Source organism: Mustela nigripes, chromosome 6 (assembly GCF_022355385.1).
Source record: "Mustela nigripes isolate SB6536 chromosome 6, MUSNIG.SB6536, whole genome shotgun sequence".
In the NCBI taxonomy this organism is placed as follows: Eukaryota; Metazoa; Chordata; class Mammalia; order Carnivora; family Mustelidae; genus Mustela; species Mustela nigripes.
This window is the reverse complement of record NC_081562.1, coordinates 67,929,535-67,953,679: the sequence shown is the minus strand read 5'-3', so window position 1 is coordinate 67,953,679 and position 24,145 is coordinate 67,929,535. Positions and strand designations below refer to the sequence as shown.

The window sequence follows — 24,145 nt, the reverse complement described above, 5'->3', positions numbered from 1 at the left end:
GTGAGAGTATAGTAGGTGGTGGTGAGGAAAAATAAAATGATATTGTGAAGCAAAGCACTGATTTAGCAGCTAAAACCTGAGCGATATCAGGCAGTGAGTAGAAGAGGATAGGGAGCGTTCTATTCTTCTGTGAAGAATGTGGGAGGAGAAACCACGAGGATGGAATTGCCAAAGACAAAGATAATGCATGGGGAAGGGAAAGTGAATAAGAAAATAGGGCAGGGCTAGGATAACAGCTAACAATTATTGATTACTTATCCATGTCAGGAAATGGTCTCCTGTTTTCATGAACTACTGTATTTATACTTCATAGCAACCTTCTGAGGTAAGTGTAATGTTCACATTTTATAGAGAGGAAATCAAGACTTAGAGAGCTGTGGGAACGTGTCTGCATCGCACAGCTGGTGAGAGTTAGAGCTGAGACTGGAACTCGGGCAGCCTGAGTCTGGTGTTTGCTTTCAGAGCTGCATATGAGAGAGTTCATGGAAGAACTGCAGGAGAAAGAGAACCTGGCCGGCGCAGATTTGTCTTAGGGCCAAAGATGTCTTAAAGGTGATGATGACTGGATATGGAACCAAATGTGGGAGTTTTAAGTCTATGGAAACCTGCACATTATGAAAAGGATAAAAGACGTCAGTCTGGCTTAGAGTCAGACAGTGACTCAGTTATTCTAACTAGGGAGGAGGGTTCATGGTCAGAGTGAAAATCATAGAGTTTGCTTATAACACATAGGATATTTAAAATGATTTTGTGGTGTTTTTAATGTTATTATTTAGAAAGCCTGATTCTAATTCATCCAAAGTGTCCATATGAATGATTCCTAAAGGCAGCTCTTAAAAATGGGCAAACAAAATATAAAATTCAAGGATTTTAAAGAAATATTGCTTGTGTCAGAAATACCTGAATCCAGATGAATTGTGTAAAAACAGCATGACTATTTAGGATCTGTGAATATTTACTAAAACCATACAATGTTCTATGCACTGTGCTGAGTACTGCAGGACTGGTGGTGATTAGGAAAGCATGGTGTCCGCTTATGATCTGAACGCTAGACAGCATCTGTCCTTGGTACCCTGGGACTTGGTGGGGATTTCTGTGTACAAAACGCTGTGTACCTTGTGATATTGTGATGTTATAAGAAATACATTTTGGTTTCTGTCTCATTTCTGGCACAGAGCTCCTAAAATCCTCAGAATTTCCTAAGTGATGAGTGTGATGAAGGTGTCTTTTTTATGTTAATGAGATAATATTGGGACTGTACCTAGGGATGGGGACTGTTGCCAGGAGAACCAACTGTGTGACTAGAGAGTTAGAAATTTCAGTCTTACCCCTGACCTCCACGGATGAGAGGGACTGGAGATTGAATCAATCATCAATAATCGATGAATTAATCAGGCTATAGAATGAAACCTCCATAAAACCCAAAGGATAGGATCACTGGTGAACTAGAATGCTTTCATATGCCACTGTGCCAGGCCCCAAACTCTATGAGGACAGAAGTTCCTTTGTTCTGGACTTTGCCCTTTGTATCTCTTCATCTAGCTGTTGGTTAGCATCCTTTAATATCATTTGTAACAAGCCAGTAAGTTCTGTAGCTGCTCCAGCAAATTACTAAAACCCAAGGAGAGGATCATGGGAACCTCTGATCTGTAGCCAGGAAGACAGAAGCACAGGTAACAACATCTGAAGTTGGGCTCATCTTAGTCTAAGAGGGACTGAGCTCTTAACCTATGGAGTCAAGGCTGTCTCCAGGTCAATAGAGTCAGAACTGAATTGAAATGTAGAATACCCAGTGTTGGAGAACTGCTTGGTGGTATCAAGGAAGAAACCCACAGACTGGAATTGGGAGCAGAGCCCTTAACATGTATGCTAACATGTCAAACATATATGTTAACATGTCAAACATACATGTTAACATTAACATAAATGTGCTAATGCAGTTTCTGTATGCAATAAAAAATTCAACTCAAGATATACATTAAACTTGTACAATTTTTTTGTGTATCAGTAAATCTAACAAAATCCAAGTCATTCAGCTAAAATACATATTGAAAGGACACTGGTCTTAGAGTAAGAAGGAAAATCAAAGCCTTGAGCAAATCATTTAACCACTCTGAAGAAACTCTGACTTCATAGAGTTTTGGTTAGATTTAAATATATAATATGTGAGAGAACTTTGTAACCTATAAAAATATATATACAAATTCCAGACATAATTATTTTTGTAATTCACAGACAATTAGGTTTTTGTTCTTTTAGAGAAAATTTTCAGAAAATGATGTGGTTTTATGAAAATGTATCTACAGTTAGATATAGTGATAAAATGTGCTGTGAGATAGGATCTGGGAGTAAAAAGGCTCTATATCTAAAATCTACACCATTTAGAAGAAAAATATTTGATGCTACCTTCATTATATACATATTGTAGAAAAGGTTAAAGATCTGAATTCTCTCAGCTGTCTTCTTTCCAACCCTGGAAACTTAACTGCATTCTATTGTCTTGCATTCTTTCCTCCTATCTCAGCCTATGCAGGGAATTTCCATCTGACTAATTCTTCTGCCTCAAGGAACTTATCTGATCAATTATCAAAAAAAAAAAAAAAAAAAAGAGGCAAAATTTTCCTCAATTTTATATTATCCCTTTAACTACAGCTTTTCTTTCCCCTCTTCCTTTCTCCACGAAGCTTTCCCATGGATTTCTTTACACACGTTCTTCCCCTTTGTCCCTTCCCATTCACTCTTAAACTCACTGAAATCTTAAAACTACTATACGGGGCTGCTTTTGGCAAAAGCCATCAGTGGCCATCTTGCCACTAAAGCCTCTGGACATTTTATGTTTCCCTTCCTTGATTCTCTGTGGAGTTCAAGGAGGGAGTGAGTTTGGGATACATTTGGGACATTCAAATGAAGATGTGAGTAGGACCTAGAACTGAGGACAGAAGTCTGGGCTTCTTAGAGTTGGGGATCTGCAGTGAAGTCATGGAATGTGTAGTGTAAGAAGACAGAAGACAAAGAACACCAACATCTAGGAGTTTGGCGAAGGAAATGTACGATGAAGAAAGCTGAGAAGGAGAGGGTCGTGGTTTTTAAAATATGTCTTTGATACTTTTCCTTTCAATAGAAGGATCTAAATTCTTCCCTTGAGTGTAGGCTGGACTTAGTGACTTTCTCCTAAAGAATGTGAATAAGAGTCACTAAGTTACTCAGACTTCTGAGGCCATGTCACGAAAAGGATAGCTTCTACCTTATTCCCTCCATCTCGGACTCTCTTTTTCTGGTTGAAGCAGTCCACCATGTTGTCAGGATACTGAAACAGCCCAGTGGAGAGCCAGTGAGTGGAGAGGTCATATGGAGAGGACTAAATTTGCTAGCTGGAGGTGTAAGTCACCTTGATAGCAGAGCCATCTGCTTCAGCCAAAACTTGAGATGATTCCAGACCCCAGTCTTCAAGGCTTCCAAGTGAGACCCCAGATAATGTGAAGAAACAAACCATCCCTGCTGTGCCCCACTGGAATATGAGACCCACAGCAACTGTGAAATAACAGATAATTATTGTTGTTTCAAACCACTAAGTTTTGGGGTGATTTATTATGTAGCAATAGATGATTAATACAGAGGAGCCAGAAAGGTAGGAGAAAATTAAGGGAGTTTGGTAAGATAACTGAAAAATCCAACTCTCTATTATCCAAAATATATAAAGAACTTATACAACTCAATATGAAAAAAAAAAAAAAAAAAAAAAAAAAAACCCTGATTTTAAAATGGGCAGAAGATCTGAACAGACACTTTCCCAAGGAAGACACAGAGATAGCCAACAGACCCGTAAAAGATGCCCAACATCACTAATCATCAGGGAAAGGCATACCAAAACCATAATGAGGAATCACCTTATACCTGTTAGGATGACTGTTCTCAAAAAGACAAAAAATGAGTGTTGGCAAGGATGTGGAGAGAAAGGAGTCCTTGTGTGCTCTTGGTGGGAATGTAAATTGGTGCAACTACAATAGAAAACAGTATAGTTTCTCAAAAAATTAAAGAAAGAAATACTATATAGTCCAGTAATTCCACTATTGGATACTTACCCAAGAAAACAAAAACACTAATTCAAAAAGATATATGAACTCCTGTTCATTGCAGCATTATTTTCAACAGCCAAGATATGGAAGCAGCCCAAGTGTCCATGCATACATGAATGGATATAGAAGATGTGATATATGAAAAAAAATCATATATGTGTGTGTGTGTGTGTGTGTGTGTGTGTGTGTATGTTTTATTCTCCATAATAGTGGAAAAAAGAATGAAAGCTTGCCATTTGGAACAACCATAACAAAAAGAGTGAAAATCTTGCCATTTGGCACAACAAGGATAGACAGAGAGGGTATACTGTTAAGTGTAGGTATACTGTTAAGTGTAGGGTATACTGTTGCGTCAGGTTTTGAAAAGAAAAAAACACCTTAAGTGTTTAGATGTTTTTAAAATGAGTGATTATGTTCTCCTTAAGGAAAAAAGTACGTGCAGTTCTTTCTGTTTAAACTGGTAAACAATGGTCCAAATTCCTAACTTGTATACAAGTTAAACGGCTCTTCTTTTCTTTCATTTTTTAAAAAGATTTTATTTATTTATTTGACAGAGAGAGATCACAAGTAGGCAGAGAGGCAGACAGAGAAAGAGGGGGAAGCAGGCTCCCCCGTGAGCAGAGAGCCCGATGTGGGGCTCGATTCCAGGACCCTGAGATCATGACCTGAGTCATGGATCCCAGGACCCTGAGATCATGACCTGAGCCAAAGGCAGAGGCTTTACCCACTGAGCCACTTAGGCGCGTCTATAAGCCCTCTCTTGACCATAAAGAGTACACTTCCCATATAACACTTAACCTGAAAAATATAAACTGTCATGAAAAAAAAAAACCACAAATGGGTCAGTTCTGGAAAATGAACAAGAAAATGAACCAAAGACACATGGAAAATTAATGACATAGAAAAAAAGGAAAATAGAAAAAAAATGAGAGTTTTAAAAATTTCTTATACACACCTACACACAGACACAAATATCAGCAATACCTGTAAAGTCATTTTACGTATGGGCAGTGGTGCTGCGTATCACGAATGAGTTTTCAAGTGTTCTCTGTAGAGTATGTGATACTTCTTTAAATCAAATCTAATTGACCTCCTTGATATATTTAATTACATATTAAAGACACTTGATACAGTCCTTGGAACTGTAATAATTTTTCTATGAAATCTTTTTTGTTCTTGGCGAACGTAAGATCATGGGTTCAGAAAAACATTGGTTCAAAGATTATTTCTAGTGGGGTCTCCTAAGGACATTTTTGTTAATGACACTGGTTATAAAAAGAGTTATCATCTTCCCAGTTCTGAACTTCTGAAGTGTAAATACTTCCCAATAATGTGGAACTGGGGACACAGCAGAGGTAGATACTAAGCTTAATTTTGTTATTTTCCTCAGAAGATCAAAATAATCTCAAATAATACATTAACTACTCTCCTTCAATTTCTAATTTATAGCCTTTGTTAGTTTTTTTTTTTTTCTTCCCTTTGTTAGTTTTGAGTTATGAGAGCAGCCAGAAGAATATGTGAAAACACTTGGTTTCTACTTTGCCTTTTATCCTGGTAGTGTAAATATCTGAAGAGATTATTGCTTAACCTATAAAACAGTGACATTATAATTTATGAACAACTAAAAAAACCCTGCTCATTTTTGTTCAACTATGTGATGAGCTGTAAATGGTGATTTTTCTCAGTGGAAAGGACATGTTAAATAAAGGAAAAGTGGGGCACCTGGTTGGCTCAGTGGATTAAAGCCTCTGCCTTCGGCTCAGGTCATGATCTCAGGGTCCTGGGATCAAGGCCCGCATCGGGCTCTCTGCTAGGGAGCCTGCTTCCCCCCCTCTCTCTGCCTGCCTCTCTGCGTATATGTGATCTCTGTCAAATAAATAAATAAAATCTTTTTAAAAATAAAGGAAAAGCTTTCCTTGTTGTATCTTAACAACCCTCCCCTTCCATTTAGCCTCTATTGTTCTTTATTACTAACCTCCTGACAACTTTTCTCACCCTCTTCTTTGCTTCCACTTCCCCATGTCAGTTGACATCTCATCTTCTCATCACCATCACCTCCTGGTTACAGACCAGGCCCACTCAAGCACAGATTCAACCAAGCAGCTGGGAATTGGAGCATGTGTAAGGCTCCTTGTATCACTGCTGCTTCCTTCACTGGAAACTGAAAATTGAAGTTGGTTGTAATCAGACTAGAGGATTACAATTCGCCTGTCCACTGCTACTGGTTTCATTGTATGGTCAGCAGATAAAGCCCGTGTCTAGTTAAAAATGAGTAATGGAAATAATGCTCTTCATCCACTGTTGTATATACATCACGGTGGTGAATCAAGATATTTGTGTAAAGTTCTCAGATAGTCTTAGGTGCAAGGCTAATAGCCAATTCTCTGATGGATAAAATACCACCTATGATTGTTAAATTGTTTAAAATCACAAATAATTTACACAATCCACTTGCCTATAGGAAGTAATTATTAAAATAGGTAATCCACCACAGTTCACATTTGGTTCCCTTCACCCCCATCTTAATTAGGTGGGTAGCCTAATAATCTGGTTCCTTAATAATTCTGGCACTCAATTTTTCATCTTTAAAAGCGGAAACTATAATTATAAGGTGGTTGTGTGGAGTGACAGTCAAGTGTGTGAAGCACCTAGCATATACTTGATACAGAGTAGATACTCAGTTATTGATCTCTACATTATTCATAACAACAAAGAATTATTTCTGTGTAATCAGCTTCCTAAAGATGCTTTCCATGTTTATGTAGAAAACCCATGTACAGTTTGGTCATTTGGGTTGTTCTCAGTCAGGCCCAAGTTGGGCAGGTACCTTGGTGTTAACAGCCGCTTTTATTTGTCTGTTCTCACTAGAAATCCTAGCGGTATGGCTGCCCCACAGCTGACAATGACCTTACCTCAGCCCCTGTGCTGCTCTTGTGAGAGAGCCTTGCTGCTGCTGCTTCCAGAGGGATCCCTGGCCTGTGTGGTTTGAATTCTGCTTTCGAGCTACTGAGTTTATTCCGTGGACTATATTTTTCTTACTGATCCAGAAGGAACATATAAGAAAACACTGAAGTTTATAACTTAATATTATATTTTATAACTTTAAAGGTGCCTTTTCTAATATCTGGTAGTTTGCAAAAAGAGTTGATGATGATTAGTTTATAATTCTAAGAAAACAGAGCAGGGAATGAGACTTTCTTTAAATTAGCGATAGTGAGCAGTCTAAGAGCAGGCTTTATTTATCCCAGCATCGTGGCAACAACATCATTTATTTTTTAAACATGTCTTTCTGAATGTTACAGTGACCATACCAAAGTAGATATAAAATACTCCAAAATGATGGGATCATTTCTTAGTGGTTTCCTGAAATGAGCCCTAAGTGCTACTGAGCACAGATATGTGGGAATAAGAATCATTGGTTTTATTGACTCGTTCTGTGACTTTGGGCTGGGACCGAATCTATCTTGAACTCCCATTGTAGCACATGGTAGGTGCTTTAAAAATCTCTCTGATGTGGACTGCATTAAATTGTCCATGTCCAAGGGCTATTACAAGGCCCCTCAGCACTGATGTGGAGATTACTGAAGACTGGTTGGGAAGTCCAGATAAACAACTGAAAGAACTTTTAAAAACACGTGCACTGGGAAGAGTGTATTAGCCCAACATCTTCATAAACAGTGCTTTCAAAAGCAGATACCTCCATGGGAAAAGTGCCTTTATTTGTCAGCTGGATTGCAGAATTCATAAAGAAGAGCCTATTCCTTTGTCGGAAAATAAGAACAATTTAACTTCTGGAAATGACTTCGCAGCTTGGAACCCAGCAATGCCTATTTTGGACTAAACTGTCTGTTAATTAAACTCAAATGATTAAACATTCATCACCTTGCATTGCACCTCTTAGAAAACAAAAACAAAACCAAAAAAAAAAAAAAAAAACAACCCTGGGGCTTTGAGTGAAGAAAACACACACACACACACACAAACACACACGTAGCCTGTCTAAAGTGCATAAGGCCCACAGGATTTAGAAGGCCAAGGGCGCCGAGCTGACTCCCGCGGGGGTCCGCAAACCCTGCGGTGGGCCCAGCGGGCGCTGCGTCCCGGCGCGTTGGCAGTTGGCGACCCCCCTCGACTCCCCCTCTGCTGCGGGCTCCCTGTGGCCTTTGGAGGCCCGGCGAGTCGGCTCCAAATGTTTTCCATATTTGTTCAGCCTCCGTAATTCGAATACCAGGGCAGGCTCAGCCCGCCCAGCGCCGCGCTCCGGGGCCCAGCGCGCGGCACACGCATCCACCCACCCACCCACGCAGCGGCCATGGGCAAGGACAAGCAGCCCCGCGGCCAGCACAGGCAGGGGGGGCCGGCCGCGGACGCCGCCGGGCCCGACGACATGGGGCCGAAGACGGGCAAAGGGGCCCCCAAGCAGTGCGGGGAGGAGGAGGCCCGGACGTGCTGCGGCTGCCGGTTCCCGCTGCTGCTCGCGCTGCTGCAGCTGGCCCTGGGCATCGCCGTGACCGTGGTGGGCTTTCTCATGGCGAGCATCAGCTCCTCCCTGCTAGTCAGAGACACTCCATTTTGGGCTGGGATCATTGTAAGCATCAAGTCTGTTTTGCCTAAGCGCGTGTGCCAAGCAGGAACGCACGGCCGCATGGTCGAGTCCAGACTAACCCAACTGCATGCGCCCTTCCCCAGCTCCACTCCTCTAACTCGCGCTCTGCTTGGTGACGGTGCCGGCCCGGGGGCAGGGCTGGGCGCGGGGGGACTCCAGCCCCTCTCCAGCTTGTAGCTCTCCGCGCCTCTCACGGGCCTGCCTCTAGCGCTCTGGAGCTGGAGAGGCGAGCCAGACGCGGCTTATTGTGGTCAAATTCAACGTTCTGGGTAACAGCAGCGGATTCACTTTGTGTTTGTCCTTACCCTGGTCCCCGGACCCCACCCTTGTCTCCAGATCAGTAACAAACAGTGAAGGAAGTTCACGGAGTACAAGGTTAGGAAAAAGCCTGCGTTTGGGGTTGCCACGTTGGGTGGTGTTAATTTGATTTTTTTACATTTGAAATTTCATTAGTAAGTTTTATAATGTTTTAAAGCAGGAAATGTGACTACAGCAAGCACAGCCTTAATCTGCTGGAGTCTGAAGTGGCATGAAGGCAGGGGCTGGCTATGGCAGGAGGGTATTTGGGGCTCTGCTAATGGATGTTCTGTTCTAGGCGAACACTGGTCAGCTGTTGTGAGTGTTGAAACACACAGCGTACTTGGCTTCATTAAATGGCTTCTTTGATGTGAAATGGGTGCCATTTACTGGACACCTCATGTTGCCTGTCCTGATAGAGGCCTTACATTTATTATTTCTAATCCCCACATCATCCTTAGGGGCTGGTTAGTATTGTTTCATTTCTCAGAAGAGAAAACTGAGAGCGGACTCGTCCAGGGTCGTGAACTGACCAAGTTGACCAATCAGCCAAACGGATTCCTTCTTGCAGCAAACTACACCTGCGTCTGCCTCACCGAGCCGCACTGCCGTCCCCATTCAGTTTGTAATTTTAAGTCTGTTTTAGTGCCTTAAGGCTGACTACAGTCTCTTTCATGTGCATTTAGTTCACAATTTTTTATTTTATTTGATCCATGAAACTACGCTTGGAGGTGGGAACTGGGACCCTTTTGGCACGGTGGGGGGAGGGGGAGCAGGCTAGGAGAAATTCAATGACATTCTCAAGGCCTGACATTAAAAGTGGCAGAGCCGAGGGGACACTAGAATGGCTACTTATGGCTCCTGTGTCATGACTGTGTCATGACTGCTGTTACTGACCACAGGAGGTATAACTCATAAAACTATCCTCAAAATAATTTTGTATCAGGGACCGATGTTAAAAGCACCTGATAAATATGCATCGATGCAGGTATTTTCTCATTAAGATTATTTGAACTCACAAATTCTTGCCGAGTAATTTAAAACTTTTAATTTGTGTACTAAGAATTCCCATGAAATTATCATGATTGGAGTTTTCTAAATCAAGTAATTTTAAAAATAGCTTTTCACTAAGATATACTGGGTATTTTAGTCACCTAAATGACTGTCAAGATACTCAACGGTGGAGGGGGCGGTGGGGGGAGTCTTTCTGTAAGACCAGGCAAGTTGAAACAAAGGAATAAGAGTCCTTCGTTCAGTGGTTTTGAATATCACTTACAGGTGTGTCTTCTATCCTTTCCTTATGTCAACTTTAAAAAGTCCGGGACCAGAAAAGCACTTTTTTGATAGGAAAAATGCATCTTGATGTCTAAGTCCCATACATACAGAGTGGATCCACATCCACATACAGAGCGGATCGTGCCACTCTGAAATTTCACAAACTGAGCGATTCTGAAATTTCACAAGCGCCTGTTGGGAGCATCACGTGCTCCTAATTGCCTTGGAAGCTCCCTGGGTGTGATGCAAAGAGCATTGTAGACAGCCAGCTGTCTGTTCTTTCCAGTTTTCCAGTTTATAAACTAGGATCCATCTGAAGCTTGCCTGTGCTGTGTGGCCCTCATGCTATCTGTAAATCCGTTTTTCTTTCAACAGAGACTTTCTGGAGAAAAAAAGCAGTTAGTGGAGACTGGTGAGAAGGGTCTCAAGCTGGGCGAGGAAATCTCTCCTCCCAGCTGGGCCACAGACCCCGTGCTTGTCGTCTGCATCTCGCCTTCTGTGTTTGGTCACAGGCACTCTTCCAGACTTTCAGGGAAGTAAGAGACAGGGCAGCTGGACGAGAACATACGGAAGCCTGGTACTGAGCCACAGGCTAGACATTATTTGCTGAATAACTTTGGGCAGGTTACTTATAACCTAAGTTTCCATTTCTTCGTTGATGAAATCAGAATGGTAATAAGTCCTACCTCTTAGGGTTGTCGTGAAAATTAAACAAATCAATACATGTTCTCATACTTAGAGCAGTGCTGGCTTAGAGCATTCAGTGAACTAGCTCTTTTTATTAGCAGAGTAGCAATCACTGGGAGTGGAAATCACTCTTCAAATTAGAGGCAGCTCTATTTTATCTCTAATCTTGTGGAATAGTTATTTCAGACTCACTTACATGTCCTAGACTAGTTGAACTCTGAAGGTGATACCAGTTCAACGTCTCAACTTTCTCTGTTCATAGCCAAATTACTCTTAGCAGTCTTAACGGTATTCGATTAGTCCAGTACTTTCTGGACCTCTCTGGAGACTTACAACAATGAACTTGGAGGAAAGGGACCTCCTCAGGGTCATTTCCCTCAGGGATATGGAGTGACTGTGGTCTGGGATATTCTCTAGAGAATACTGAAATATTTGCCCTGTTTAGATCTGCTATATCAAAGCAGTACAGGTCAGTCCCAGGGGCTGAGACAAAGTCAAAATCCACTTAAGTCATTTAGGCTGAATTTGAATAAGCAGAGGTCCCAGACTGTGCCCCCAGTCCATCAACATGTTTAATGCTTCACTCTTCTCTTTCTTTTTGTACTGGTTGCCTCTTAACATATAGTACTTCCTTCACTTTACAAAGGTTATTATCCCATTACTTTGGGATTTGGAAATCACTGTTCTCATCATAGAATCTGGGTAGGTGGACGAAGCCACTTAGGTGACTTACTGACCAATGTCTGGGTGACTTGATGACTATTCAGTGAATTTCTGGTTACAAACTGGAGAAGTCCTTGATCATCTATGATCAGAGATTTATGTCTAGTGGAATTTTAGGAAAACAAATAGGTTATTTCCTGTCTATCCATAGATGTGATTTCCCTCATCCTCCATCAGAGAGATGACTGAAGGCTTTTTACTTCAGTTACAAAAGATTCCTGTAAAGGAAAGGAAAAAAATGGAATGGAGTCACTGTAGAGACTTGGTAACCTGTAAAAGTGCCATTCTTCTCTCAAAATTCTTTATAAATGGTTTGAGGGTTGTAGGTCACACCACAATGGCAATACAAAGTGAAACAGAGTCTTTGAGGATGAACTTGGCTCAGGGCAGGGCAGCCTAGGAAATAAAAGTCTGTTTTGCATTTTATTCTATTCATGGTTTGAGTACTTGGGTCAAATAGGCAAATAAGTTTGCTCATCATAATTCTTACTGATGAAAAACGTATATGGACTGAAGGAATCTAAGAACATTGAGGCTTTTACATAATTCTTGCTCTATAGAATACAGTCTTGGCTTAGGTAAAGTGTAACATGTTTGAACTTTGGCTTATTTTTCTTCATGTACTAACATTTGTTGGGGGTGTCTGCTGTTCTAGGGATTGGTCTAAAAATAATGAGTCTTATACCAGGAGAAGGAGATCTCTAGAGATCCTGATGGGCATGTGCCCTCATCACATCTGACAGTAATGAATACTTCCAATTAAAAAATTTAACCTGCACAAATATTTTTAAAACCCATTACCTTTCAAAGTATTTCACTTACAGTGATTTATTTTCTTTGGCATCTCTACTCTGAAGTCAATTTCAGAGCAAACTCTTGCTTCTCATCCCTGATGGGGATGCATGCTAGTCTCTTGGCCCTGGTAGGGAATATTCCCATGGAAAGCAGAAATTTGCCTTATTGTGGTTTTCAGCTTTCCTCATAAGTTTCTCCATTGCTCCCATATCGCACTCAACGAGAATAAAAACCCTGAGATGTACACCACATTAATCACATTAGAAAGTTTAAGGAAAGGGCTTCAAAGGAAAGGAAGAATATTTGCTTTCCTTAATGTCATTCATAAAATTCATCGTATGAATCTGTAATGATTAAGAGTCTTGTCAGGAATTTCAATAACAGTTTTCGTATGTTAACTTACTCTAAGGAATTCAAAATGCAGGTGTATTCAGATTTTAAAATCTATTTTTAACCTTGGCTTAATGGAAGGGAAAATTGGGTGGTTATTTATTTTAAAACAGACTATATCCTGAAATGCACAAGGAGATATATGACATGTAGCAAGTAAGGAACAGATATTATCATCCATAATTTATAACTAGAAAAACTAAGTAAGACATGATGATTTGGGTACAAGATTTGATCATGGTTATAGGAGAAGCTCGAAGTGAGGAAGGTTTGGCATTTGGACTTTGAATAAAAAAGTCAAGAAGCCAAAGCGGTGTCAGTTTTCCATATAGATGTATTGATATTTGAAAAAGTTAACTTCAAATTATGTTTTTAGGAATACATTACATAGTAACACATTATTTTTCATATTGGGATTTTGATGTGCTTCCAAAACCCAATATTATATCTCTGGCACTACTGGGAAATAATTTTTATTATAGCAACTGTCACAAGTTTTTAGAAACTGAGGAGTGGTAATTATATGGCCTAACTCAGTCCCCACTGAGTATATAAGATAAATAATGGTAGGAAAATTATCTTTTGGTACATGAATTTCTCCGAGTAAGTGTAAAAATGGAATATAACTGAATTAATTTGGCAAAAGAGATTAATTATAATCAGTGTATGAAAATAAAGGGGATTATTTGAGAATTTGGTGATTTGTTTCCCGAAAGAATATTAGAATAAAGAATAAGAAAGCTTAAGATTGGACAGTCTCATTAGGAGAAATGTATTTTCACCTCTGCTGCTAGCCCGATACTAAGCCACACTTGCTAAGGGCCAAGGAAGGGCTTGTTTAATGTGGAAATTATCCCTGGATCTTCTTTCTCTTTTTAAAATAAGGAGGAAACATGCTGGGTCCTAATATTTTTCAGTTCTGTCATGTGAATATATTCAACGCAGAAAGTTAATCTCTGGAAACTTTTGAGATATCAATCATCATTTGGTTTTATTTTTTTATGGTAGAAATACTAGTGCATAGAATTTGGGGGTAATCAAATGAAACAGAAAGCTATTTATTCTCTTTAAGTACACTGTATGTCCAAGGAACTCTTGTGTATCCCCCGACACATGATGGGTGCCTGATCAGCTTTGAGTTGAATCCCATCTATTCCATACTTCCCATTATCTTTGCTTCTGTTTGAACTTACGAAACCCCATTTTTAAAAAAGATTTTATTTATTTATTTGACAGAGAGAGAGCACACACGTACATGCAAGCAGGGGTGTGTGGTGGACAATGGGAGAGGGAGGAGCAGCCTCCCTGCTTGTGGGGCTCAATGCAGGGCTGGATCCCAGGAGCCTGGGATCATGACCTGAGCTGAAGGCAGACACTTAACCGACTGAACCACCCAGGCACCCTGAGAAAACCCATTTTTTAAACTATCATTTAAGGAATGACCTATAGTTGCGTTTTGCAATACAGACAGATTTAAGTTTATTGATAACATTTTAAAGAACTACTAAGGAATAATAAAGAATGTGTTATCACCTCATTTCGGGCTCTGGGGTTCCAGAAATATCCAGAATACACTAATTACTGAGATGTTATATTTCCTCTTCTAAAATGACTACAGGTTAAAAAAAAAAAAAGGAAAAAGAAGTCATTTGACTTATTTCGCATATGTCTAAGTAGAATAAATTGACGAGGCTGAATGCCAACGTCTTCCTTCTACAAAGGAAGCAATGGTATAGATTTCCTAATTTAGCATAAGAGTTTCATAGTTTGCCAATATGATATCCACTTCGAATTTGTTCTGATGATATGGCTGTTTTCTAGTCCTTTTCTTGCCGTTAGCCTTGTCTGTGACATTTGTATTAAGGGCATTCTTTAACCTGGGTCCTTTACTGGTGTTCTCTACCCTCTCCTCACCCCCGAAGAGTTAGCATCCACGTGAAAGGATCCACAGGAGGCCCCGTGAGGAGCCCAGTATGTGTATTTCTGTGTTGCTGTAGGGCAGGAATGGAATCTCGTCATTAAACTTTAATTAGTTATCATTTCACTGCAAACTAGAGAAATGCTGATCAGAAAGGGCCCATCAGTCTAGAGCTGGATGGGACCTCATGATGTCATAGTTTAACTCTGGTTGTTTCTTGCCATGAATATCCAGGTCCAGGTTTATGACAACGAGTCCGCAAGGCGAACGTGAATTTTGTTTTTGAAAAGTGGATGTTGGTAACAGTGTTTATAGCTTAAACTGTAAAAGCCTATTTTAGAGGCTTATCCTCTGAGATTCTTCGGATGCCGCCTCACATCTCAGTGTACTGAGAGAAAACTTGGCAAGAGTATCTGTCAGATGCCCCAGTGAGGTAGCTCAGTGGATCCCCCTGGTTAATTTTAAAATTCCTTTGTGTATACCTACGTGTATGACAATAACGAAAATGCATTTTCCTTTGAGTCTTAGTCTGCTCTAGCAAGTTCTGTTCTGGTCTCTCTTCCTGGCTTGCAGACAGCTGCTCTCTTACCCTGTGCTGCCATGGGCTTCCTTCTTTGCCTTGCTTGGAGACAGAGTAGGGTCTCTCTTCCCCCTTATAAGACCACCAGTCCTGTCAGATAAGGACCTCACTCTTCTGACCTCACTTAACCATAATTACTTCCGAGAAGCCCTGTCTCCAAATTTAGTCATCTTGGGGGTTAGAGCTTAAACCTAGGAATTCAGGGAGGACGCAGCTCCATCCATAGCCCTCTCAGTGAGGGATATAAGTTGGTACAACCACCTCTTAATCTCCTTTCACAGTTTATTCCTGAAGTCCCTATGGCTTCCATTGTTCCTGGAACAGTCGGAAGTCTGCATGTTCCCTTTCTTTCTTTCTTTCTTTCAAGATATTATTTATTTATTTATTTGAGTGAGAATGCAAAAGACAGAGCATGAGTAGAGGGGGAAGGGCAGAGGGAGAGGAAGAAGCAGACTCTCCATTGAGCAGGGAGCCCGATACAGGACTTGATCCCAGGACCCTAAGATCATGACCTGGGCCAAAGGCTGATGCTTCACCCACTGAGCCACCCTGGCTGCCCCTGTCTGAATGTTTGTAACAAGTGAACTGATACACGATGGTGCCGCTGGGTGGTAGGGCTCTGTGCTCAAGCCAGTAGCGAGATGCATGGAGGAGGTGGTTTTTACTGCATTTACAGAGTGCTGCTTCTGTCAGATTTCTGTCAAAATCAAGTGTAGTAGATTCAGCTAGTGACTACAATTCTTCGGCTAGCTTGGGCATTTCTTTGCTGTCTTAGCTCTTTAAGGCTTAGGAACCACTGTTCAGCAAATCTCTGCCTTTCTTTTCTGTGCTGGGAGTGACTTGCTGTCAGCATCTAGCTAAATGATACCTTGGCTTCTGAGGCAAGGAGGTGAGGGTGGTCAGCTGTGCGGTGGCCACCGGCCTCTGATGGGCAGTGAACTCAGGCTTTGGTGTTTCTAGAACTCAAGGGAAGTCACCTCTCAGGTCTTTATACTGTGCGGCTGTTGTTCTCATGTTTGACGATGGTTCTGAAAGTGACCAGATGACCCATTGTCGTTCTACAGAATGGGTGAGAATGAAACTCTGGAGGTGTTCCCACCTGGGTCTCATGATGTAACAGCCTGGGAACCTGCGTCTCCTTGGTGGATCTCCCCGCTTCAGCACGCCTTCCTATAAGATCCTGTTTGTCCAAGTAGACATCCGAATGGGGCTCTGCTTTCCTTTATCAAGGGCCACACAGCCCAGACTATCCCAGAGAGAAAGACGAGAGGAGGCTAGAACCACCGATCCAGTCCGAGGCCTGGAATGAGGAGCACATGCAGGGTATGGCCCTTGTTCCGGGGACACCCCTCAGTGTCTCCGGGCTGATCTTTGAGCATAGTTAAAGTGGGTACTCCAGAGATGACCCCTGCCTGACATCCTGGAGTGTGTTTCAGTGTCGCTGTGTTTCCTGGGTGCCAGCAAAAGGCCAGTCCGTGAGTGGACACCAGAAAGCAAAGGGTTTGCTCACAGACCCCATACTCAGGTACTGCTGTTGAAGTTCTGTGGGAGCCTGCTTCTGTCCTTGCAGAAAGGAGCAATGCTCCACCCTGACTGGGAGAGGCCACAAGAAACATCTAGGATGTTGTTTGCCTGGCATCCCACTCAGCTGTTGCTTTGGAAGTGTTTGATTCAGCATTCATTATAATGAGCCATTAAAAAACCCTTTAAGATAGGTTATTACCAAAGAAGCCCTCTCTTGTGTGGAAGACAATGATAGGTGACAAGGAAAGAGGGGGACCTGCTACTGTGTTAACTATACCCTGACTAGGGGAAGAATTTTGGCTTTTCAACTAGGGAAACAAAGTAACCTCGAAGCTTCCTTCTAAAGGATCAGGTGTGGCTCACATATCAGGCCATTAGGCTCAGGCTGAGTCTTATCTCACTTTAGCCGTGCAGGGAAGGCTAGGAAGGAAGGAGGCCTTTTCCGAGATAAGGAAATAGCATTTCAGGGCTCGTCCTTTCTGCTCGAGGGCGGAGTGCGCTGCTCCCTTAGGGAGAATGGAGGACGACCACCTCTACCTCAGGGAAAGGCGGGAGTCCAAGGCCGCTAGGGCTAACGAGCAAACCTGGTCCCTGTGAGGTGAAGACAGTATAATCAGTGATAAGTAATGCCTCCAGGACCGCGTGGAGCTGCAGAACCCAGCCGTTTCAGTTCACATGTTACATGTTCAGGAGGGTGAGGCGTTTCTCGCATGCAGTCAGCTCGTCAGATTCTGAGGCAGAAGGAGCAAACCCACACAGGTTGGCTTCGCCTCATAATCTTCTCGTGAACAAGTAGTTTGGGATGCCTGTTAAAGCGTTTCGATCTGAGTTAAGGGCTCTGAGACCAAATAGAATGTTTAAAAATGAACCCAGGGGAACCGTAACTATTGTGTTATAGAAGCCTCGATAAATTATTTGCATTCAGGGACTGACTCTAGTGCGTCACAAATTTTTCCACCTCGAGACCTCCCTGAGGCCTCGCTCCCCTTCTCCCTGTCCTCACACACATCACAAAAAGCTCAGTGTCTCGCTAACCCATGTTGCCATGGAAGGGAACAGGAGAAATGTTAGGCTGCAGGCTGCTTGGGGACACTGACCTCTTCATTTTGAAAAGGACAAAACACTTTTCAAAGGAGAAGTAATATTACTATGTATTACTTAATGTTACATTATAGCCTGGTATTTTTTTCTTTTAAAAAGTGCTCTCAATTAGAAAAGCCACTTGATAATATTTTTCAACGGTTGAACAGGATGGTTCTCTCATTTACACTCTCGTTCCTGTGTTATATAATTGAATTTATATTGATTTACTGTATAATTTCTATGTGCTGTACTATTTCACAAATGTTTACTTATTGCACTATTTCAGATACATGAATCCAGGTTATTCATGTAGAATTATCTCTGCAATTATTATAAAGTGAGACCCAATTTGAGAACCTGCTTAATTATGCCTGAGTAATAAGATCCAGCCTATAACTAATAACTATACTACAGGACGAGGCAAAAATCCACATTTACAGGATTCCTTTCCCTTCTGAGGACTTGAAAAATCCCAAAGTGAAACAAATGAAGTACAGGTTGTTTATTTTCCCCACAAATATGTAGCAATTCTATCCCTCCTGTTGACTTGTGGGAAATGCTAGAACACAATTTTTGTTTCTTTTACCTTCTTTGAAAATGGATAATTTTGCAAATGTAGGTATTTATTGAATTCATTGGCAATTAGTCTCTGATTAATCACTACGAGAGTGAGTGAGGTGCTTGATTAAGAACAGAAACAGAAGCCTATATGAGAAAGAATACTTAAGACTTTTAAAAAATTTGCGTTGATAGAGGCAGTGGGGAGGGGCAGAGGGAGAGGGAGAGAGAGAGAATCTGAAGCAGACTCCCCACTGAGCATCGAGTGGGCGTAGGGCCTCCATCTCACCACCCCCAAGATCATGACCTGAGCTGAAACTAAGAGTTGGATTCCTAACCAACTGAGCCACCCAGATGCCCGTAGAGTTTCCACATCTTTTCCTGTCTCCATTGGTCTTTCCATATGCTAGGTACAGTGGCCCCAGGAGCTGAGTGTCTGGGAGAGGACACACAGACAGCCAACTACCGTACAGTTTAAAAAACCAGGTACTGGGACGCCTGGGTGGCTCAGTTGGTTAAGCAGCTGCCTTCGGCTCAGGTCATGATCCCAGCGTCCTGGGATCGAGTCCCACATCGGGCTCCTTGCTCCGCAGGGAGCCTGCTTCTCCCTCTGACTCTGCCTGCCACTCTGCCTGTGCTCACTCTTGCTCTCTCTCTCTGACAAATAAATAAATAAAATCTTAAAAAAAAAAAAAAAAAAACAGGTACTAAGGTCCTGCCCTGAAGAAGATAGCACAATGGAGTCCGTGATTAGCCCCATTCAGGGAGGATCAGAAAAGGCAAGGTGAGGGGGTTCTGAAATCACAGGACAGGCATCAGCTTTGGGATGAAACAAGTGTGGGTAGAATCCTAGCTCTATCAATCTGTAGCCATTTCCAAAAACCTTTGGTTTTTCTCCTTATTGTCATTTTTGTGGGGGCTTGAATAAGTACAAGCAGCCCTAGGCAATTCTATGATTATTTTTAAATTATGAAAACTTCCAAATATATAATAGCATGTAGAGAATAAGAAGACAACCACCTACTTATACCCAGGTTTGTCATTTTAATATTTTGTCAGAAGTGTTTTATTTTTTTAAGAAAGAAAATATTACAATACTTGTTTCTTTCTTAGTCCTATTCACCTACCCCACCCTCCTTCTGTTACTCACTCTCCTGAATCTGGCACTTACCACACCTTTGAGTGTTTTTATGCTTTCTTATATGTATATAACCATAAACAATAATTACTTGTGTTTTATATTTCAAATTTTATATAAATGGCAGCATAACATCACTTTTGCTCAACATTGTTTTTGGGATTCATTTATAATAGTACATGGATACCATTCATTCACTTTTGTTATACTGTATTTCCTTACAGAAATACATAACAATTTATTTATTCTCCTGTAGATGAAAATTTAGGTTATTTTCAAAACTGATTTTTTTTTCTTTTGCAATTACAAAGTGTTGCAAAGGACATTATTTCTCATGGCTCCCCATACACGTATTTCAAAGGCACTTTATGGCACATTCCTAGAAATTGGAATTATTGGATCATAAGATATAGGCATCTTCAACTTGCTAGCTATTGCCAAGTCAGGACCACAAAGCCACAGTTGTATGAATTTATACTCCCACCAGCAGCAAATTAGAATTTCCACCAATCTACAACTTGTCAGCATTAGTTACTGTCAGGCAATTTACATTTTTGCCCATCTTGTTTAGCATGTTTTATGTTTTTCTGATCACTAGAGGAGTTGAACATGTTTTAATGTTTACTGGTCATTTTATTTGTTTTCTAACATTTATTTACAAATATTTTCTATGAGTTGTTTGTCTCTTACCCATTGATTTATAGGATTTCTTATCTTTGTTATTTAAGCTACTTTGATTTGTGATTTGAGCTACTGCTCAAATAGTTAGTACCATGTCTTTCATCCTTACTCATGGAGCCTTTGTTGCAAATAGGATTTAATTTTAACATATTTATATTTAACAATCTTTTTTATGGTGGGTGCTTTGATAGATTTTAAAGAAATCTCTTCCTATACCAAGTCATAAAGATAGTTTTCTAGACTGTGTTCCCAAAATGCTGAAGGTTTGTTTTTTTATTTTTACCTTTAATCTATGTATTCTAACTTTTTGTGTATGAGGTGAAGTAGTGTCTCATTTTTCTCATACAAATTATTGTTTTAGTACTATGTAATGAATAATTGGTCCTTTCTGTACTTAACAGCTACTTCCATTTATCATCTATCAGCTTTCCATATTGGATTTGAGGATTGCGTCTGTGAATCTCGTTAGTTTCATCATTTTATGTATCCTTCACTGTGCTGATACCATAGTATTTCAATGAACAGCACCGAAATGCTCCTTGTGATGAAGATGGCAGCATAGAAGCTCTCCTCCACCCTTCCCCACTCCCATCTTGTTCTTTTTCCAAATTGCCTTGGTAAGACTTAGCCATGTTCTCTTTTGTCTATATTTTAGAACTGGCTTTTGAGGTCTTAAGAAAAGTACTTTTGGTATTTTTATTTAATTTATACTTTATATACATGAGCAAAGACTCTCTCTTCATTTACCTGATGCTCTACAGTTTAGCTATAAGGTGTCCAAATGTAGATTTGCTTTCACTTTTCCTACTGAGGACTTGTTATGTCTCCTGAATCTAAAGATTTTTGTGTTTTTACCAATTCTGAAAAAATTTCAGAACATTTTAAATATTTGAAAAAATTTATTTTTTATTTATTTAGTTTTTCAAATACCATCTCTTTCTTCAGTTTCTCTGCTTCTGAAGCTACTGGCACAGGCATGGACCTCCTTATTTCATCTTCCCTGTTTCTCACCCTCTCCACTGTGTCGTATCTATTATTTTGAATTATTTCCTTAGTTCTATCTTCTAGTTCATTGTTCCCGATTTCAGTTGAGTTGAACCTTTCTATTGCATAGAGTATTTCATTCCAGTGTTTTTTTCTTTCTAGAACTTCTATGTTTACTGGTTTTTTTTTTTTAAATATCCCTACTGCTTTTTAAAGTGCCCTGTTTTTTATTCATATTTTCTATTTCTTCTTTCATGGCTTCAATTATTTCGAATTTTTTTTTTAAGAGGCTCTATTCTTTAGTTCCATTATTTGAAATTCACAAGCTTTAATTCTTGGAGAGTGTGTGCATATGTGTGTGCACATACTAAAAATTAATCAAAATACTAATCATCCCTAACAAGTTAACAATTTCTTAATAGGATCAAATCAGTGTTCAAATATCCTGGATTAACTCATGGATGTTTCTTCACAGTTTGTCAGAATCAGATCCCAATAAGATCTATACTTAAGTTCATATATTTCTTATGTTTCCTTTACTCAAAGATTTACCCTTTCTCTCTCCTTTCTATCAAAGCACACTCTGTCTCCCACTCTTTCTCTCCCTCTCCCCCTTGCCCCCCCCCCCCCCTTGCTCTTTCTCTCCTCTTCACAATTTTTTGTTGAAAAAAAAAAAATCAAGGTTTGGGGTTTTGTTTTTGTTTTATTTCGTTTTTGTTTTTGTTTTTAGGACTACTTTCTCAAAACCACCTCCACACACCCCCATCAACTAAGACAGAACACTTGTCTTGATGAATTCCAGCGCTAGTGGGTTCCAGCTGTATAAGGGTGTAGCCATTTGTGGGGCCTAGCTTTATGCCATGATCTTAGCTCCATCTCTTAGCCAATAGAAGCTCAGAGCATTTTAAAGTATTTTATAGCTAGAAGGGTTTCATAACAGTTAGTCCTTACTATTATGCAGAACTAAAACCTCTCGATGTTTTAAAAAATCTTCTTTGGATCAACTTGCAGGTTTCTTTACCTCTCTGAGTCACAATTTTCTATAAGATGGAGTAATATTTTTTTGCTTATGGCATTGTTTCAGAAATAAATGAGCTTAATATATGCAAAGCAGGTGATGCACAAAAGGTACACTTTCTGGGTAGAGGAGATTCTTGAGCAGGGTTTGAAGAATGAATAATGCTGGTTCAAAATAGCTGAAGGGGGAGTACTATACCAGGAGGATAAAAAAGTAAATGATGTTTTAGGTAAAAGACACAATTCATGTCCTAAGCTCAATTTTCATCCACAACCAACTTTATTGCTTCACAGTTCTATTGCTTGTGTTCGTTCGGTTTTTTTGAGGATGTAATGGCAAAAATTCCCAGTAGTTACTATCAAATGTGAATCTTAATATAGACACACAGATCTGTTATAATGTTAAAATAAGGAGGATTAAAATAAGTAGAAACCAGAAGAATAAGAAACCAGAATAATAATAAGAAACCAGAAAATAAGGAGGATTAAAATAAGTAGAAACCAAAAGGATTCTACTTGAATGTCTCCATGATAAGTCATGCATTAGGATAGTTGTTGGATTTTTCTTCTGTTTTCTGAGTTGATACGATGCTCAGTTGTGAGATTCATTGGTTTCAAATGAGCTATTTGCAGTAATCTTTAGGCAAGGTTTTTGGAACTTATGAATCGCAGCAACTTCGTGCTGGCACATCTCTCAAAGGTCTCCCTAGCTTTCCAGCCTTGCTTTGGCAGGGACATCAAGAAAAGCACACTATATCCATAGGATTTGGGGGATTCAGGCTCCCTTCATCCAGCTGCTGGTCACAAATTCCAACTCCTTTTCAACAGTTCCATCAGGGTAGTTTTCTATGATCTTTTAAAACAAAAATGAGGTACAAGTGAACATCTGCAAAGCACAATGTGTGCTGAGAAATAAGGCAGTCACTTGACAAGCACATTTCCTTCCCACTCTTTCTGTGCTGGTACAACAGATCTGGCTGAACCACACAGTGATGAAATTACAATGTAACATTGGCTGAGAAAATTAAAATTAAAAGGGTATGTAATACAAAGGTATGCAAAGATATATAATACATGTAAATATATATATACTTCTGGTTATCGGATTGTTTGAAATCATGATAAAAGCCAACACTTTGAATTAGAAAGGACATAACCTACCATGGGAAAAGCTTTCAGCCTGGTATGTAAGTGCTCCTTAATATTCCCTCCTCCACCCTTCCCCCCCCCTTTCTTTAAATTTTTATTTATTTATGAGAGAGAGAGAGCACACAGGGGAATGGGGCAGAGGGAGAGAGAATCTCCAGCAGACACCCCAATGAATGCAGACCCTGAGGTGGGCTCCAGGCGGGGCTTGACCCCAGGACCCCAAGATGCTGAGATCATGACCTGAGGAGAAGTCAAGTGTCAGGCACAACCGACTGAGCCAGCGAGGTGCCTCATTACTCCTTACTTCTTTACCAACCAATCAGAGCTTTAATCCCAACAGAACAGGTGACTCTATTTCATTGTTGATGATTACATGAGCAATAATGTCCTTAGAATTGCCTTATCACTTCTTAGAAATCTTGTTTTTACAATGTATTTTCCAAAGAAATCTGGACTGAGCCAAGTTCTAGGTGATAGATCTTCTTTGTGTTTCAACTTAATTCATTATCACATTAAATTATTTATTTTGCACACCACATTTGGAAAGTCCATACATTTACAGTAATTCAGACATGGATCTGTCAGGGATCAACTCCTCAGTCAAAAGGATAATCATGATAATGAAGGGGAGAAAAAGACTGAGAGGATATGATAGACGGTCTAA

General features: G+C 40.4%; 1 protein-coding gene across 2 annotated transcripts in view; it reads left to right on the top strand.

The window, feature by feature from the left end:
* SSPN (sarcospan) overlaps positions 1–24,145 on the top strand; it is a 110,504-nt gene that overhangs the window by 64,440 nt on the left and 21,919 nt on the right. The window contains exon 1 of one of the 2 annotated variants that reach the window (XM_059402748.1): positions 8,308–8,664. The exons of the other annotated variant lie outside the window; for it this stretch is intronic. Coding sequence (XP_059258731.1) covers positions 8,389–8,664 — 276 coding nt within the window. The 5' untranslated portion in view covers positions 8,308–8,388. Of the gene's footprint in view, positions 1–8,307; positions 8,665–24,145 lie in introns of those variants that run through there. 2 annotated transcript variants of the gene reach the window in all.